This window comes from Macrobrachium rosenbergii, chromosome 23, assembly GCF_040412425.1.
Source record: "Macrobrachium rosenbergii isolate ZJJX-2024 chromosome 23, ASM4041242v1, whole genome shotgun sequence".
Lineage (NCBI taxonomy): Eukaryota > Metazoa > Arthropoda > Malacostraca > Decapoda > Palaemonidae > Macrobrachium > Macrobrachium rosenbergii.
This window is the reverse complement of record NC_089763.1, coordinates 3,261,918-3,282,602: the sequence shown is the minus strand read 5'-3', so window position 1 is coordinate 3,282,602 and position 20,685 is coordinate 3,261,918. Positions and strand designations below refer to the sequence as shown.

The 20,685-nt window shown below is 43.8% G+C and overlaps 1 protein-coding gene across 1 annotated transcript in view; it reads left to right on the top strand.

Annotated features, from left to right (window-relative positions):
* LOC136851234 (5' exonuclease Apollo-like) overlaps positions 1 to 20,685 on the top strand; it is a 312,431-nt gene that overhangs the window by 26,883 nt on the left and 264,863 nt on the right. The window contains exon 2 of the mRNA XM_067125186.1: positions 5,057 to 5,176. Within this exon, the coding sequence (XP_066981287.1) occupies positions 5,057 to 5,176 (120 nt within the window). The remainder of the gene's footprint in view (positions 1 to 5,056; positions 5,177 to 20,685) is intronic.

Sequence of the window (20,685 nt, the reverse complement as noted above, 5' to 3'; positions counted from 1 at the left end):
TCTATGCTGTCTCCTCTTAAGAAAACGGCCATATTTCACTTGAAGGACAGAGTTGACAGTGTCGAGTACAGTTTGAATGAGAGGAAGCAGACGGCGCAGCCACAGATGATGTCATGGTAGAACTAGGCTGTGGTGTCATGGGAACAGACAAACTCTGTATGCGATCTGAGGGAGCAATCGTAGGCTGAATGGGAGGGGACCCAGGATGATGCCTAGAGAGAACCAATGGCGTCTCACTAGAAGGCGTAACACGAGACTCAGTAGAGTGAAGGCCGGGAGGATTGGGAACTGTCATGGCTGCCGACACTGGAATGCCTAAAGACATGAAATGGGACAGCAGGCCATCTAAGGTTGGCACCCCTGATAGGCCTATTGAAGCCCAAACAACCGACATCTGCTCATCTGAGCCTGAAACAGAGGAAAAAGATGGCGCTGCCCCCACCCTCCTAGGAGGGGAAACATTGCCCCCCAGGAAGGACGGGGCAGCACAAAGCATAGTCAGAGAACCTTCTCCCGAAACTTCCAAAGACGAATCAATGGAAGAAAAGGAAGGAGACAAACCTGACAAGGAAGGAGAAGCAAGGGGAGAAGCAGAACATTGAGGAACTTGAGAAACATCCATCAAAGGAGGAGAAAATCCCTCCCAATATGGCGCCTCCAACTTCCTCTTGTGCTGCTTCTTCATGGCAAATCTCTCCCACTGCACAGGAGGCCAGGAGCGACACTCAGGGCAAGGGTTAATCGCATTACAATAATTTGATCTACACCTACTACAAGATGAATGGGGGTCAGTCTCAAAGGAAGCCATATAACGTGAGCAAGGATAGGAGCCTACACCAGAACATTTTCTCTGAGGCTTACAGGAACTTTTAGCTGGGTTTTGGGATTGCTTGATAAAAACCAAAACACATGCACACTAAACACACAGTGATAACAAAAACAACCAAAAAACACGGGCAAAGGCAAAAACAACCGGCTATGGAGAGGAAGGAGAGAAAGAAACGACCTCTCTCAATGGTGGTAAGAAGAAAACTGAGATGTCACGGGGTTGAGATCAGGTCTCTGGCCCCTTCCCATCTCATCTCTGTTACGGATGCCAGATGCCACCAATTCCTTGCATAAAAAATTCTTGTTTTTATTTTTACCAGTTTCCTGCTGGTGCCAGAAGATTTATCCTAACGTTAAGACCACAGGTTTGTTAGCTATGAAAAATACAAATTAATTTAAGGGGGACACTGACTCCATAAGGCCCCCTTATTAAGTAAGTGCTTCATTCTGCCTTATGATTGAAGGGATTTGCTTGAAATTTTTACCACCTATAGTACAACTAATACTGAAAAAATACAAGTGAGCTACCTCCAAGTTCATAAATTTTCCAATTGAATAAAACATTTTCACAGTTTTCAAAAATAATATGGCAAAAAAGAGTTGCACTCAAAAGTAATTTTTCCAACACGTAATTATAGATACATAGTTATAATACATGCTGTAGAAGTTTCATTGAATTTGGTTCTGTCATCTTGGAGATTGAAGCATTTATTTTTTGAAAGGTAAGTTTTGAGAAAACCGCAAAAGGAAAATATGATTGCTTATTTTGCAATAACTATGAAACTATAACAGTTAGAGGGCTGATTTTTGCACTAGAACTATTTCATCTTATAAGAAATGTGCCCTGAAATTTGCAGTATAGCCAAATGAATAGAAATGTGCTCGATTTATGTTACCTAAAATATGCAAGAAAAAAATTATTGCTTATTTTGTAATAACTGAAACTGACAGAAAGCTGTATATATATATATATATATATATATATATATATATATATATATATATATATATATATATATATATATATATATATATATATATGTAATCAAAGATCCTTGGATATCCATGAAGTTCCATACGCTGACACGAAGTCTCCTTTCCGAAGCTATATACACCACAAATGGCAGGAGCAGTGGTCCTCAAACCTCCTTGCCACAAATAAGAAACTGAAGGTAATTAGACCTGATTTGAACTTTTGGCAGTCTTCATTTCATAGAGATAGGAGGACTGAAATTGTTTTAAGGAGACTTTGTATTGGTCATTCCCAATTGACACACAGCTTTATTCTTGATGGAAGTGGTACTCCAGTCTGTGCTTGCTATGGCAGTATGTTGACAGTTGAGCACACTCTAGTGTCTTGTCCAATATTTGGTGCTGCCCGCAGGAAATTTGGTCTTTCATGGAAACAACTTGCGTATATTTTAGGAGACGATGTTGATATCGACAACCTTGTAAAATTCTTAAAAGAGATTAATGGATATTGTAAAATTTAACTTGTTTTACTGTCTAATTCCACCAATTACCTAATGCATACAAGCGTATGTGCTTATACTTTTATTTGTATTAATTTTTTTTTATTTTTACTTTTTATATTTAATTTTTTTCTATTATACTATATATATATATTTTTTTATGAAATATGGTTATCATCACCTTCATTTACATTTCATTATTCATTAAGTTATTCATTTCATTTCACTACGGCGCTGAATGACCAAAATAGGTCCCAGTTCTTGGGCTTGTCCCTAAATTTCATAATTGATCCATCCAGCTGCGCTGAAGGTAATTCCTATTATCAAGACCTCAGGTATATATAGTTAGGAAAAATACAAATTACTTATAGAATTTGTCATTTTTTTAAATTAAAACATTATTACAATGATATACTTTAACTGCTATTCCCATCAATGCCTATTCTGTCTATATAATTTGTAAACCAACTGCCTGCAGAGGAAGACATGAACTGGTAGAATTTGGGGAATATCATAACAGACAAGTAATAGATTGCCACCATGATTCTCCATATGGTGATCTGTAGTTCTTTAGATTATATTATGTATGGAAAAAAGGTGCATTATTGTCTAGTTAGCTGTCTTTTATACCTACAATTGTGGGGGAGTATTCACAGATCTTGCCAGTTCCATTGAAAAAATAAAAACTTATTTTTTGGAAAACTCTCAAGGTAAAGTTTCCCCGTTAGAATTTTTTTGAACTACAAAGGGTTCCAGATGATTTTTTAAATTTGGTCTTCACATGGTGCATATACTTTATGTAGTTTTAAGCAGTTTGATGTCCTTTTCATATCTGTATTTTCATCATCCGTTTCCCATGTACGGGGTTAGTGCCGACAGTGCACCTCACATGGTGCACTGTAGGCATTACATTAGGTTCTTTGTAGTGTCATTTTGGCCCCTAGTTGCAACCCCTTTCATTCCTTTTACTATACTTCCATTCATAATCTCTGTCTTCCATCTTACTCTCCACCCCCATCTAACAATAGTTTCAGCATTATTTTCAGCACTGAAAGACCTTCCACAGTAGTTCCAGTCCAATCATCTGTTTTTTCCACGTCATCGGATGATAAAGTATCATATTTATTGGATACTTTGAACTTATTCTGAGATTCTGGGGAGAGAGATGGGCATCTTTTTACAGAATAATGATGGAGGGCTACTAGTTTTAGACATTGTCTCTTCACTAGGCTGATTGACTTTTGCTCCGTTCTTCCTTTCATCTGTTGGGAAAGGGTGGGCATATAGGAGGGGGCAATGCCCTTGGTTCAAGGTGTATTGGTAATGCTTTTAGAGATGATTCACTTTTATCAGATGGCTGACCATTTAAGCCCATGAGAGCTTCCCACGTCCCCAGAAGTAGGCAGACTTATTTTGGATTAATTTGCCTGTTATTTATTCAATGCTTAGGCATAATTTTATACTGAATATCCATTCAGCTTATAAGACAGTTACATGGTTTGGACTAGACTTGTTACAGGATTCTTCCCCAATTCTAAGACTGAGGCAGATTTTATTGTTCTGTTTTTGGCTCATGCTATAGCAAGGAAAGGTATTTTAGGGTCTTCAAAAGTGGATTGAAATGATCATCAATGTTTTATGGCCCTCATGCACTTTTCATAACTTTTGGACACATTGCTAATATTCCTCTACTGAAATCATACTAGTTCTGAGTTAAAAATTACTCTCCTCCCCTAACTGAAGCTAAGAGGGCTTAATATTAGCAGATATTTCACTATTGTCTGCTAGCATAAGAGATTGCATCTTTGGTGTAGTATGACTCAAGATTATTTATTTTGCCAAATCAGGTAAAGGCATCAGATTTAATGGTAGCCACTGCTTCTGGAGAAATCTGGCCGTAGCCCTCTCTTCTAGTATTTGCAAGAAGCCACATTAGTCCGTTTTATTTTCTTTGATGTGTATCATTTTCCGATGTTGATGGTCCCATAGTGTGCCAATTGCTGTGCATATGTAAGTAAAAATTTTCTTGGAGCCTGCTAACAGGGAGGGAACTCTTCAGTTCTGGAGTCCTTAATTATTTATGTTCCTTAGAATGCAACCTACATAAATGACTATTGATTCCTAGTGAAGGAGACACAAGTTTCCTATTGTTCATTTTCTTCATGAAAGTTCATCTTAATTTCTCCAATATTTCTAAAAGATCTGAATGCTCTTGATAAAGTCTCATAATATGTTTAAAGTGAAATTAATCTGTCATGGAGGCAACTAAAATTCTGGTCATTCATTTAACATTTTCTTCTTGCTAGATGAACGATTAGTGCTTGTTTTATTTGATTATTTGTACCATAAGTAGAGTTTGAATTGCTCTTTGAAGGAACATTATAATTATCAAGTGTCTCACTTGTATATTCTTCAAACTAACATTCTGAATGTCATTTGCAATCATTTTGTCATTAGACAGAGCACAAGTAAAATCTATACGGGAGCCTGGGAGTTATCATCATTGTCAAGGGTTGGTCAGGGGTTCGAGGTTTAGGAGGAGTTTTACTCCATTGTAAGCTATATTTCTGGTCTGTTTAGTATCCAGGGGTAAACCCTGTAAGGAGTTTGAAGATCATGTCATAACACAAAGGTTTTTATGGCCAACTTCTGGCATTTTTGTCTCCTATTTGGTTGGAATGTTACCATTGCTTTTACCATAGCTTATATTTGACACTGTGTTCTTGTAATTTATAGTTACTGAGTGCTGCTTTCAGGTGCGATTATTCTTCTTGTCTCATCTTCATGCTGATCATATGGAGGGTTTGACCAGCTCATGGAGGCTCCCGATATATACTTCAGAAACGAATGCAGCACTTTTAAAACTTAAATTCAATGTAAGTAGTAGATGTTTCATATGGTTTTATAGTTAAGGTGCAATTAATTTGTACCTTCAAATATGGGTGAGTAGTTAAAAGCAAAGAATTATTTTTATATGGATTACAAAACATTTTTGAAGTATAGTAAGCCCATTTAGCCAGTCACATTGTGTAGACCAACTTTGTATTTTCAAAAGCCTCGCAACCTATTCGGAATGAGAGACTCGTTGAAGGAAATCCCTTCTCACTTGTAGTGTACTTTTAGGCCCCCTGGTCTACCCCAAAGCCAAATCAAAAGTCCTTCAAAAGAAGGCATCGTGCTTACCCCATACAAAAATGGGAAAAAAGCACGTTAAGAGAAGAAGAAGAAGAAGGTGTGTTGCAGTAAAGGTCAACCTCCTTGCTTTTCATTGGATTTGCTTTTGTTTTCTATATCATTTCATCCTTTTATGATTGTCATAAAACAGATTTTGATGTAGGAAAACCTATATTTGGTAGTTACTGTCGAGTCCTCAAGGAGTTTTCCTTCCATGGGTCTGTCAGAGCTCCATGGTAACCAAACTAATATCAAAGAATTCTCTTTTAGTTGGTCTCTTGGCCAGGTATTGTGTCAATGATAAACACTATAACACGTGATGGAGTATGTAATGGACTCAAAGATAAGAGGGCTCTTTCCCTTATCTTACAGCGAAGATGTACCCAGGTTATTCCCTTCGTCAAAGCTGCTCGAAGAGGAAGTGATTATGTGCAGTCCACCATATTGTCGACAAACAGACTGGCAAGAGACCAAGGGAGCCGTTAGTTTCTGTTGGTCAGTGCAAGATGATTCCTCGCCCAAATCCCATGCCTTTTCGTCAGGTTGGAGTGGGTGGGGTGGGGTTTGAGAGCTCAACAGCGACTAACAAAAAGGGATTTTGACAAAGGAAAAATCTATTTCTGAGGGAGGCCCTGTGTCACCCGGTGAAATTCCTATTAAGCACGAATTTCTAGATATAGATATTGCTAAATATATCAGAGAAAAAAGCTATCAGGAATGCTGGGGTTACTACCCCCAGATCGAACATCTATTATGAAATAGACGTCGGTATAGATAAGGATGAGTGATTGTTGTCACTGCCACAGGACTGCACTCTGTAGACATCCCAATGACAAAACCCCGGAACGTGAGGAGCCGATCTAACGCCCGCACTCACCTGCCCGCCAACCGACGACCCCAGCGCCATCTGTACTCATTCCAGGCTAGCACCCCCCACAAGCTTGGTATGCCTACTTGTGGAGGGAAACCTAGATCCTGGGAGGGTCACCGGGTGACACAGGGCCTCCCTCAGAAATAGATTTTTCCTTTGTCAAAATCCCTTTTCTGAGCTCGTCCCTGTGTCAGCCAGTGAAATCATGACAGAGAATCATACTAAGCTTTGGTGAAAGTCTAAAAGGAGCGAACAGTTAGGTGAACATGTATAAAAACACTATTACTGAAAATAGTTTTAATTATCCCCAAAACATGATTAAATACCAAAGGTATAGACAGATAAACTGAGTTATAACTAGGGATACAATTAATACCACAGTAAAGGACATGAGAAACAACTATGTACATAATCAATACTATGGTGGGAAGGTACCAAAACTAAATAAACGACAGAAAATTTATAAAGGTACCTCCGGACTTAAAACTAAATCACAGTAAGTATAACATGCCGCAAACTTAAAAACTAACACATAAGATTGTACATCATAATATGAGGAGCCAGGCTGTGAAGCATGTCTGGTCAGGAGAAAATGGCAGGGCAAGTAAATGAGGCAGGCGGGCGGGGAAAGGATAGGGATTAAAGGTTAATTTAAGGTGGAGGGACAATGCTCCCTACAGCCACTGCAGGGAACTTCAGAGCTTCCAGTGATTTCAGATAGTGGCGTTTAAACACTGATGGAGATTTCCAGCCCGTATACTTCTTAAGCTCATCAAAATTCATATTATGAAAATAATTAGTGGAGGTAGCCACTGCTCGGATATCATGAACCTTAGGGACTGAATCCGGGTTAGCTTGCTTAATGAAGTATAGAATTTGTTGTCTGATAGCCTTTAAAGAAAGCGTTCCTCCTTTTTCCCTGATAAAAAGAGGACCAGACAAACACTGAGAAGTTGTCCGTAAATAGGCCCTCAAGGTAGCAACTGGGCATAAAGACAGGTCTTGTGGAAGAGGAACAACCTTCCAGGGGACCACCTATCCTGAGGGTCTTCATTTTTGCTAAGAACCTTTGATCTGGGAAAGCAGAACTTCTCCTGACGGGAGAAAATCCACATGATTCGCACCTCTAGAGAGAGCAGACAGTTCTGATATTCTGGCACCTGAAGCTAGACTAATTAGGAACAACGTCTTCCTTAACAGATTCAAATAAGAACATTGATCGTTATTAGTTTCTGAGGCTAATTTTAGAACATCGTTAAGAAACCAGGAAACCGTATGTGGACGGGTCGCTGGTCTCAAACGAGCGCATGCTCTGGGAATGGATGAAAAATATGAATCTGTTAAATCAGTCTTGAAGCCATGCAAAAACACCTTTTTCAAAGCTGATTTCGCTGTGGTAATGGTGGCAGGAGCCAGACCCTTTTCAAACAGTGACCTAAAGAATGATATTGCCAAATTGGTGGTCATGACTTGAGCTTCAGATTCCTTCAAAAAAGATGCTAACTTTTAACTGCTGAATCGTACTGTCTGAGGGTAGAATCTCTTTTATCTGATTCCAGAAACAGAGTATTAACGGGATCAATATCCGCACCTCTCTGAGCGGCGAATTTCATAAAGTCCATAAAGCCAGGGCATTCAGAATTCTTAAGGAAGCTGACACAGTCCGTGTTTGCACTATTTGAGTCAGCTGTGGCTTGGGTATTTGATGACACCGTAGTTTGAGCTCCAGAAGAAGAGGGACCCAATTGCTCCTCGGCCAGTTGGGAGCTACCAGGGCCACTTGACCTTTGAATGACCTGAGCTTGTGCAACACCTTCATCAGCAGGCTTATTGGCGGGAACAGGTAGATTTTCTGCCATTTGTTCCAGTCCACTGACATTGCATCCATAGCGTGGGCTCGAGGATCCAGGTTGGGAGCAACATAACAAGGGAGTTTGTGATTGCTCTCCGTGGCAAACAAGTCCACCTGAAGGCCCGGAACCTGACGGCGGATCCATTCGAAAGAAGCCTTGTCCAGGGACCATTCTGACTCCAGCAGAGTTGCCCTGGACAGGGAGTCTGCAATGACATTCCGGACTCCTGCTAGATGGGTAGCTGACAGGTGCTAGCCGTGCTTCTCCGCCAGGGAGAAAATGGCTATCATCACTTGGTTTATCCAGCTCGATTTGGAACCCCTCTGTTTATGCAATGTACCACTACTGCGCTGTCCAGCACCCGCCTGATATGAATCTGGTTGGTGGGGCAAAGTTTTTTCAGAGTTAGAAACACTGCCATCGCCTCCAAAATGTTTATGTGGAACTGACGGAACAGTGTGGACCATGTACCCTGTACCTTTTCTTTTGGTGAGTACCCTCCCAGCCGCTTAACGAAGCATCTGTGTGGATTATTAGAGCTGGGGAGGGAATGAAGGGGAACTGACTTCGAAAACCCTTGACTGTGGACCACGGCCGGAGTCTTTTCCTCAGCACCGGAGGAATTAATGACACCTTGTCCTTGAGCTTGACATTGGCTTGTCTCCGCCACACTCTGTTTATGTCTTTCAGTTTTGCTTTTAGGAGCAGATCTGTTACAGATGCGAACTGAAGAGAACCCAGGATTCTTTCTTGCGTTCTGCGAGAGCCTTTCCTGCCTTTGAGGAATTGCCTGGTGGCTTTGGCTATCTCTCTCCGTTTGGCTGGCGGAATAGACAGCTTGTGCGAGACCAGATCCCACTGGATACCCAGCCACTGAAATCGAGCCTCCGGAGTTAGGCGGGACTTCGCCCTGTTTATCTGAAAGCCTAGAGATTCCAGAAACTCGATCACTATGGCCGTAGCTCTCCGGCACTCCTCGGCATTGGATGCCCAAATTATCCAATCGTCCAGGTATGCGGCCAGCGATATCCCCCAGGACCGTAACTGCTGCACTACCGTTTCCGCCAGCTTCGTGAAAATTCTGGGTGCTATGTTGAGCCCGAACGGCATGACCCTGAACGAGTAGGCTTGTTTCCCCAGTCTGAAACCTAGGAAGGGAGAGAAGTTCCGCGCAATCGGGACGTGATAATATGCGTCTGAAAGATCTATAGAGGTGGTGACGGCTCCACGAGGAAGTAGAGTCCGCACCTGCGCGATTGTAAGCATGTGAAATTTGTCGCATTGTATATAAAGATTGAGACGCGACAGATCCAAGATTACCCTTTGTTGACTGGAGTCTTTCTTGGAAACATTGAACAGCCTGCCTTGAAATTTCAGGTGTCTCACTTTCTTTATGGCCCTCTTTTGGAGTAATTCCGCCGCAAAGTCCCGCAGAGCTTTGGAAGACGGTTGATGAAATCTGATCAGAGGGGGAGGGCCCTTGATCCAACTCCACCCCAAACCTTTGGAGACTATACTGTGGGCCCACAGACTGAAGGTCCACTGGTCCCTAAACAGGTGAAGTCTGCTGCTCACCTGATTGGTCTCACTGGGAAGGTGAAGGCTTGCCTCTTCTACCTCGGCCTCCTCTCCCCCGGGAGAGGGATCGCAAGGCAGCCTTGCCTCTGAAGGAGGCTCTTGCTGTACTCCCCCTTGCGCTCCTGTTAAGGCCTTGAAACGACCCTGGCCCTCATAGGAGGGGTTATACACAGGAGACGTTACGGGTAGGCGCGGCAAGGGAGTGCTGAGCTGGCTGCACCAGCACGAACTGTTGAGGCTGGGCCTTCGAGGTAGAAGGCTGGCCAACTGACGAGACAGGTACAGCTTGGACAACAGCTTGTTGGTGTTGTCTTCTGTGCCTCCTGTATCTCTTACCTGGCCTGTTTTGGGGCCCGGCGGACTCGGGGGCTTTCCTTTTGAAAGCAGGGATACCCCAGCGGGAGCGCAGACTTTGATTAGCCCTGGTTGCCTCAGCCAGGACATTGCTGACCTCTCCTTCGGGGAAGATACTAGCCCGCCAGAAGGAGCTTTTCATGAGTTTGTTAGGCTCATGTCTTATGGTAGCGTCAGCGAAGATGTATTTGCGGCAGTTCATCCGCGCTACCATGAAGTCAAACAGGTCCGCCTGAAATCCTGCTAACAGAGACTTCGTCAGGACCTGGAAGAGTGGCTCCTCGGAGTACATCACTGCAGTGGATTCCGCCAGGCACAGGGAGTTCAGTGATCGGCTCAGCCGACACCTAGACTCAAACTCTCCTTTCAGGAGGGCTTCTGGCAGTTTGGGAAGCTGCTCACTGAATAAGGTGGATGCACAATCTGGGTCCAGCTTACCCGATGTAAAAGTGGCCGGAGCATCCTTCCAGAAATCATCGTCTCCGGGGAAGATCAGAGAGGTGGGATCAGTCTCCCGGAGCTGAGGCGATGGCTTACCTTCCGTGCATGCCTGGGCGGTCGCAAGAGCCACCTTAGTCATGCAAGGGGTTGGGATTTTATCACCCAACGAGAACATCGTGAAGTTGCCTTTGAAGGGGGTCAACTTCGTGTTCTCCGCCTGCCACTCATTAAATGTGCGCAGCAATGTAGACTGCGCCTGGTCCCTTGGGAAGATAACTGTCTCCTTCGGGACCTTATCCGTCCTTACCCAAGCTTCCTCCGTCAACCTGGCGAAGCCTGGGTAGGGGGGCAGCAGGTCAGGAGGAAAGAATTCCAACTCCTGAAGCCTGCGCGTGCCTAGACCCTCGATCGTTAGGGTATCTTCATGCCGGGGAGCATGAAGGGCCAAACGCCAAGGATTTCCCTTGTCAAATGGAGGGAGGGCGGAGGCATCCGGAATGGGGTAATGTACCGGTGACCCACCGGAGTGCATGAACCCGGAGAGCATACTCTCCTGGCTCTGCAACCTCTCCGTAAGCTTTTTGAGCTTAGCATCCACCTCCGAGGTAAACTTCTGCAGAAGTATACCAGCAAACTCCTCTGGATCAAAGGCAGGTTGGCGAGGAGGGCTAGCCTTAGCTGCCCTCGAACTTGCTCCCTTAGCAGAGGGAGTGGCCTTGTTTGTGGAAGCCACCGGACTAGTATCCCGTGGCTTCACCAGAGGGAAAGGGGTTGCTTTGCGGGAGGTTGCGGACTTATAGCCCTTCGCCTTCCAAGACTTCTTCAACTTGGGGACAGCCGATTGCGCCCTGTCCTCCAAGTAAGAAGACTTTTGGAAACCCTGAAATGAAGAAGCGGTGGATGAAGGGGAATCAAAAAGGGAGCCCGCCCCCACTGCCTCACTTACCTCCCTACCTACCTCCTGGTCCTGTTCCGTGTTCATCGGCTCCAGGTCAAGGTTTATGGCCGCCACTTCCTCCGACAACGCCATGTACAGATTCTCGTCCTGGGGAGGCTGGGTTTCTACCCGGATCTGCTCGATGAGTGGAGCGGCGACTTCCGATGGAACAGCTGCTGAGATCCGGGCGTCGGGGTAAAGCAGATTCCGGATGTTCTCATCCAGAACATATGGCTTCCCCGACGGAACATTCCTACCAAAACCAGCCACCCAGGCTCGAAGGGAACCCAAGGCGTCACTGCGGGAAGCTTGGTCGGCCTGGAAGAGAGCAGGGACTTAATAACCGAGCGCTCAGTGAAGAGATATATAAGCAATATATCATGAACATAACGTACTTGAAACAAGTGAGGCAACCAGGTAAACTAAAGGCAGTAACTATAGGCTTACCGGCTCGTCCTGGATAAGCTCGTAAAGAGCGAAGTAAACCTCACAACCGTCCGGGTGCCATACGATGAGGTCGTCTATCCGGACTGCACATCCCGAATGGGAATGGCAGACAACGTGCCCATAGGGCTGGTGCAGCATGCAGTGCACCCGGGCTCCTCACAACGTACTGTCTGTAAGTGGAAGACGGTATATGAACATACTAATTTAAGGCGCGCCGGAGCAGAACCGGCGGAGATAGGGACCTTAAACTATAGCAGGTAATGGAACATGCTAAATAATTTATACCGGACCCGCCGGAGCATTCTGGCGGGACGATAAATCAGAGCAAAACATGACACACACTAAATTAAGGAGCGCCGGAGATAGTTCGACGGAGCAGGACCTTAACCTAGGATCATGCAACTCTTAAATGTAAAATCAACTTAAAGTATAATTACTGCCGGAGTCCGGTAGTAAGTATTAATTTATACCGGACCTGCCGGAGCATTCTGGCGGGACGATAAATCAGAGCAAAACATGACACACACTAAATTAAGGAACGCCGGAGATAGTTCGACGGAGTAGGACCTTAACCTAGGATCATGCAACTCTTAATTGTAAAATCAACTTAAAGTATAATTACTGCCGGAGTCCGGCAGTAAGTAAATGGTTAACAACATAGGATAGCAGTACACTGCTGGTCATAGTGTTCCGGCGCAGGCCCCTCCGAGATCCCGTGCCTCCGTCACTTGGTTACAGCGGGGAGGGCGGGGTAAATCATTACCTCCAGTTATTATACAGCTAGAGAACTAGGTGTGACTAAGGCCAACCTACTGAAAACCAAAACTACCGGAGTGGTAACAGGTAAGAAGGCAACGGGAGGACCGGGGACAGCGGAGCAGAACCAGCGAGGAAGTGTTTGAACCCTGAAGGTGATCGAAGTTCAGCTCGACCCAGAGGAGAGCGAACCAACGAAACACTAGCCGAGCGGAGGAGATCGAACCAACGAAACACTAGCCGAGCGGTTGACACCAGAACGGAGGCCAGGATGTTGGGTGACTCTCAACTGGGAACCGGACTAGTCCCCCTCGGGTGACGATCGAAGAGACCGACGTCCCACACGCGAGGAGATGACACACCACTGGCAAAGTCAGGGAGGCAGTACTTAGAAGGTGGAATCGAGAGTTATGTTCAAGTGGATGGGGGACACCCCCATACACTGACTGTAACTCCCCACGGGGCGTCGAAACAGACGTATCGACTTCCTGCGCGCAGGGAGACTCATGACACTCACCAAAAGTACTAGGGGAGGATAGGACAATAGCACTATTCTAAAGCAACGCCAAACTCTCACCCTCCTCTGAAGGCACAGCCCAGACAGTAAAAGGGAGGAGAGAGAGGAGAGGAAGAGGGGTGGAAGGGAGAGAAATTTCCATAACACAGTCCAGCCAACAACCAACCCATAGGGCAGAAGGGCAATGCATAAAGAAGATCCCCCTTTTTATTTTTCCTCTCTCCCTCATTAGAGGGAGGAGGGGATGGGGGCTTCAGATGCCCTAGCAAACCCGAAAACGAGCAGTAAGGTGGATGGAACAACAAACAGGAACTCCCTCGACCAGCCTACCCCTCCCTCCCCCGCTCAAGCGACATAGTCGGGAGAGATGGGAGCTAAGACAATGCCAAAGCCTAACCTGAATAGCCTAACCCACCGATTGGAGCGAGAGGGCTAGGATCCCCAATTTCTGATAAGTACCGCTAAAGTTAACCAATAACCATATAAGTACACATAATATGATCGAATATACAAAAATATAAGAACTTTTGCTAAGTGTATAGCCTAACCGAGCGAGGCGAACAGGAGGTAGGCAGCCAACTGGCTGCTCCTGACGCCGAGCCCGGACCACAATAATTCCGAATTATCCAGGTCATCCATTACACTACAAATCAGAGAAACTGACAAAAGAAAGCACCACCTTGGAGAGGGAATCTACTCGTGCGAGAGCCTGGTATAAGCTATGAATTAACTGTAAGAACCAAAATAAGGGGAGGAAGCCTCCGTGAGGAATGACGCTAACCAAGGTACCAGGAACCGCCCGACATAGATAAACGCCTCCAAAGGAACTTCTTGAAGGGGAATTACGAAACATGAATAAAATTGTAAACGACCGAGAGAAACCCCTGCAGAAACAAGCTGTAAGGTGTACCTCAAGGTCATTATGGCGAGGCGGTGAAACGCCGAGGCGCCCGATATATGACCCTGTAAATATTAACTTACGGGCCAATAAGAGCCTCACTGATAATAAAACCCCACAAGAAGATGGTACTTAACTTCATAACGGTGAAATTGCTTGAAGACATGGTCAACTCAAGGAAAATTGGGCAAAAAACCAGCACAAGAAAAAAGCCTTCTTAAAGGAAAAACGTGCTAGAATGGAATGAGTACAGATGGCGCTGGGGTCGTCGGTTGGCGGGCAGGTGAGTGCGGGCGTTAGATCGGCTCCTCACGTTCCGGGGTTTTATGCAGTCCTGTGGCAGTGACAACAATCACTCACCCTTATCTATACCGACGTCTATTTCATAATAGATGTTCGATCTGTGGGTAGTAACCCCAGCATTCCTGATAGCTTTTTTCTCTGGTATATTTAGCAATATCTATACCTAGAAATTCGTGCTTAATTGGAATTTCACCGGCTGACACAGGGACGAGCTCAGAAAACAGGTTTTTCCTATGTCAAAACCTGTTTTTTGATAGCTTAGTTGCTTGTTTGGTCCTCAAAGAGCTTTAAAAAGAAATTGACAGGTGATGAAATGGCTTAAGCTCACAAAGTTTAATCCCAGCACCCAATGCAAAAACATTGCTGGTCCTAGATCAAGCCACAAGTTTCAAGCCCCATTCTTTATTCCAAATACCCCTTAGGATTTGGTAACAAAGAACAAGAAACTACTCACAAACTTATGTTTTAAGATATAGTCTATTGCCTAAGCATGCTGTGTATGGTTGCAGTATTATCCCCCAGCGATAATTAGCATACCCACCCACCAGGAAGATCCCTGGTTTTCCGCTGTAGCGTCTATGGGGTTAGGGCTAACCGTACCACGTACTAATGCACAGTGTAGTTAAATTTGTTCGAGCTTGTGTTAATAATGTTTTAAGAATACTCTCTCTGCAAGAGACATTTCTGAAAAAGGCCAATGACGTACTTACTTTCCTAATATCATGTGACCTAGGATTTTCTGGAGAGAGTGGTTTGTTTGTGTTAGGGTGCAGGAAAATCAGACCTTCCTGGATATTTGCAGTGATCTCTAGGTAAACCTTGAGTGCTTGAGTGTTTTGTCTGCTAAATTGAGTTTTCTTATCAAAATAGTTTTCTTCATAAAGGATTCTCATTCTTGGCCAGGAATCATGGGCTAGGGGACAATAATAATTGATGGTCCTCTGTTTGTATGATGTACCTTCTAAGAGAGCCCAATTACTAATACGAGCTCCTGATGCTAATGCAATCAAGAAGATTGCCTTTTGCAACATGTGTGTTGTGTTTGTATAGGATCCACTGAATTGAGAGTTTGACAGAAGTTTAACCACCTTATTCAGGGACCAAGTAATTGGAAGCCTTTTGGGAATGGGTCTTTGTGGTGCAAAAGACCAGAGAAGGGAAGTGATAATTTCTGTATTAGAGTCAATCCCGAATCCATAAAGCAAGGGTTCCGTTAATGCTGCCTCATATACCACAATTGTTGTAACAGCAAGGCATTTGTTTTAAAAAGGTGTATGAGAAAATTTAAAAGTGTTTCCATAGAGATCTCAACTGGGCTCTCAGTATGGATATAATCTAACCATATCTTTAATAATGACTGGTATTGTCGAATAGATGATGTCTGTAGTTTTTGCGTTGGGCGAGTAATTTTCTCGGTAGTCAACATTTAAAAAATCTGCACACGAAGGTCTCGGCTCAGAAAGGAGGATACATAGACGACTTTCCCTCCTACTATCTGGGATAGAACAGCAGATGGTAATGGAATTGTTCTCTTCGCCCATTGTTGAAGTGATAAAAACCATTGCCTGTTTGGCCAATTTGGGCTATTAAGTGAGTGGTTCTTTTGAAGGTAAGTTTGCTCAAAACCTTCGAAATCTGGGACAGTGGAGGAAAAAAATATATTGTCTTCCATTTATTCCAGTCTTATAGGAAGGCATCTCTTGCTGTTGCTTGATTGTCCAAGTTTGGAGACATACACTGGAAGTTTGTGATTCTCGATTCTCGTATGTGGCAAACAGTTCCACTTCTGGTTGTGGAAGCATGTTGGCTATTGTTTGAAAAGAGTGGTTGTCCAACATCCACTCTGTTGATGCTGTCGTTTTCCTTGATAGAGAGTCTGCTATTACATTGAGAGACTCTGTGAGGTGAATTGCGGACAAGTGCCACTTCCTTGCTTGCACCATCCGAAGGATGGCTAATATTATCATATCGAGAGAAGGTGAACGTGATCCCGACCTCTTGATGCAGGACATTGCAATCATGTTGTTTAAAACCAACAAAATGTGTGTCTGTTTTGGAGGTTTGAGTTTTTTGAGAGACAAAAGATAGCCATCAGCTCCAGGAAATTGATATGACAATTCCTTAGAGTAGCTAACCACCTCCCTGCCACCTGACGATCATCCCAATGTCATCCCCAACCTGTCAGCAAGGGATCTGTATGCATTGTAGCTCATACAGATGGAGGAGTCAGGAGTCAGGGTTTCGCCAGAGACTTCTTTTGGGTCCAAGGTCGAAGTATCTCCCCAGCTTTTTGATTGTTTTGATGATGTCGGTCTCACATCTTTTTTAGTTGCAATCTGAGTATTGGATCTGTTACTGATGAGAACTGCAACAGGCCCGTTGCTCGTTCTAATTGCCGTCTGGAAACTCTGGGCTGTGCAAGGAACGTTTTGAGGTCTTTCCTTATTCTGTTTTGAGTATTGATGGGGGAGAGACAACTGGCCATGAACAGTATCCCAACACAGTCACAGTCACCAAAAACATCTGTTGGGTATGAGGCAGGATTTTTTCCAATTTATTACAAAGCCTTGTGACTGGATTCTTTTGACCAAAGCTCTCAGGTTTCTTAACCCTTTAACGCCGACTGGACGTATTTTACGTCGACAAAAATTGTCTGTCGGGTGCCGAGTGGATGTAAAATACGTCGACTACAAAAAATTTTTTTAAATATTCGTGGAAAAATACTTATAGGCCTAGTTTGCGAAAAATTTTAAATCGCGCCTTGAGGAATGCTGGGAGTTCACAGATTACGCTGTTGTTTTGTTTACAAGTGTGACCCAGCTCCGCATGCGCAAATTTCTGTCTTCTCCCACTAGAAAGCATCAGCGACGCATCGTCAGAGAGCGATTTCTTGACGCGTTCGTGTTTTGCTGAACTTGTGCAAGTGTTAGCGTATTTGTGACGCAATAGGACATACGCAGAGATGTCCCAGTGTCATCAGGACTCTGAAAGGTGCGTATTGCCTGTCAGTAGTGAGTGTGTAAGAAGCGTTTTAGACTAGACTTGGATGCTGGAGAGGGACCCAGCACCCAAGGTGATCCATCTTATGAGCGCCGTGTTGTACGGCCACGTGTGGCCGAAAGTGACCGTGGGCCCAAAAGGCCGTACCCTGTGCCTTTTACGACCCATAGGAAACATCTGGGTGTCCTGAGAGGCATTCGTAAACATTTGGGAGACCTCCAACAAAAGGACATTGATGAATACTTGTTGGAGCTCGATCGAGACCAGGTGGAAAGTCCTCATTTTGATGGCAGTTGGTCATCTAGTGACGAGGACATCACGCCCGATGTCAGTGATGACGAATATTTTCCCCCAATGTCCGTACGAGAGCCAGAGCACGAAAGTGAACTCGAGTTCAGTGGTTTCAGTGCTTATGAGGGAGAGTCTGAGGAGGAGGAGGCACCGATTGTGGCTGGTGGGGACGAGACAGAAAGTGATGGTGAAAGTGAGGGAGATGGGCCAGTTGGGGGGGCGGGGGAGTGCGAAGTCGTGCCCGCGCACGTGCCCGTAGAAGGTCGCAACATCACGGCAGCCTAGCCCTTAAACGCCGATCCTCTATTTACAAAAGTGTCTGCCGTATGCCGGCTGGGTTTGGGAGTTAGTGCCGAAGCGGAAAGAAAGTTTTTTTCAAAAAATCACAGCATGCTTAGTTTTCAAGATTAAGAGTTCATTTTTGGCTCCTTTTTTTCTCATTGCCTGAAGTTTATTATGCAACCATCAGAAATGGAAAAAATATCGTTATCATATATAAATATTGGAATACTGTATATGACAGCGCAAAAAAAAAGCTAATGAGCTATTTTTTTTCGTTGTATTGTACACTAAATTGCAATAATTTTGGTATATAACAAATTGTAAAACGATCAAAGCAACACAGAGAAAATATTATCACAAAATGATGCATGAATTCGTAACGTTCGGACGTAAAAAAAAGTTTTTTTTCAAAAATTCACCATAATAAATTGAAATATTGTGCTAGAGACTTCCCGTTTGTTGCAAAATGAAGATAAATGATTGAATATTACTCGAATGTAAGAGTTTTAGCTTACAATTGCAGTTTTCGACCATTTCGGTCGAGTCAAAGTTGACCGAAGGTTGAAAGTTTGGCACTTATCGTGATTTATATGAAAATATTTCAAAACTGATAAAAGCTACAACCATGAGTTATTTTTAGTTGTATTCTACATGACATTGCGCACATTTTCATAAATAAAACGTTATGTAACGGCTAATAGAAAACGGTGCAAAAATTACAACAAAGTGACTAAAGAATTTCTGAGATTTTCACAGAGTTAGCGCACGCGGACATAAGGAAAAAGTTTTTTTTTTAAATTCACCATAAATCAAAATATTGTGCTAGAGACTTCCGTTTGTTGCAAAATGAAGGTAAATGATTGAATAACGCTAGAATATAAGATTTTTGCTTACAAAAAAAAAAATATATGTATATGTATATATATATATATAATATATATATATATATATATATATATATATATATATATATATATATATATATATATATATATATATATATATATATATATATATATATATATATATATACACACACACATTCATACATATATATATATAAACACATATATATGTACACACACATTCATACATACACACACACACACATATATATATATATATATATATATATATATATATATATATATATATATATATATATATATATATATATTTATATTTTTTTTTTATTTTTTTTTTACTTTGGTACGAATACATAAATAAAAGGAATGCAGGTGAAAAACTTTTTTTTTTGCATAAAACGAAATAATATACAAAACACCAGTAAATACAGATATATAAAAACTTGTAATAAATATAAAATTGAATATAAAATCAATGCAGAATACTCACTCGTAATCCTGACTCTTCGTTCTATTCTTGTTTTCTCCCTCCTCCATTGAAGAGTCTTGCATTTTTTTCCTCTAGACATGACAAGGTACAGATGGAGCAGGGAGACGCGTGACCATACTGCAGATGGGCCGCCCTTCGGCGGTCCGCTGCGCCCTCCAGTGTCCCTCGGGTAGGTGCACTCCAATATATAACCACAGTGTGGTATTTTCGGTCACACTCTCCAATGCTGCAAAGTGCTACCTTGCAGGTGAGACAGACAAACCGGGTGTCTCTTCTTCTGCCATTCATATGGCACCCCGGCACTGTTTCTGCTTACGCCCTTCTAGGGGCTGCAGTGTGTGATCCCCTGCCTGCAGCCGGCACACAGGGTCCACTACCCGATGGGACATTGGAATGTCAGGGAGGGCAGCAGCAGGGACAGGGACAGCAGGGGCGGCATCATCAAGGGCAGCGTCAGCAGGGCCGGCGTCAGCAGGAGCAGGACGACCGAGGTTGGCCCTCCTAGCAAAATCTGCCCTATCCTCTCGGGGCAGATCTGGAGCTCAGGGCAGGGGGGCGGTGTTGGAAGGCCACTCCTCAGGATTGAAGTTTATGAGGGCATTCCCGGCCACCTCGAGAAACTGGATGTGGGACAACCTCCGGGTGTCCGAATTGTACCCACAGTAGAGGATGTAGGCATTCTGGAGGGCCAACTGAAGGAGGTATTTGAGGGGCTTCTGTGTCCACCTCCTGGTTCTCCTGGTGAAGGGATAATACTGGATGAGTTGATCAAAGAGATCAACTCCTCCCGTGTGCCCGATGACAGTACGCCGTTGGACACGAAACTCCTCACACGTAACTCGGCCCTATCGACGTGTCTTCTTCCGCTGAACGACCTCTTCTTGGATGGGCTCATGACTAGTTGTAATCATGGGCACGAGTCTTATCCCCTTCCAACAGATGACGAAGACCTTTCCCTTCTGCCGCCACTCTGTCTCTCCTCTTGCCAGATGTTGCAGCTGGCTAGTGAACCTCTTGAGGACATTCAGGGCCCCGCGCACCAACCGAAGGTTACCACTGACGTGCACACCTGCTTCATACAGTTCCTGGGCCAGGGATACCGAGTTATAATAATTATCCATAAACAGGTGGTACCCCGGTTACGGAAACGATCCACAAGACCGAATACAGTGTCACGCAGCGTGGAGAAGACCCCGGAATACAACGAGAAGTCAACGACGTATCTAGTGTTGGATTCCGTAATAAAAATAACTTCACACCATATTTCTTTGGCTTCTTGGGGTTGTACACTTTTATGCTTAGACGTCCTTTGTATGGCATCATCCCC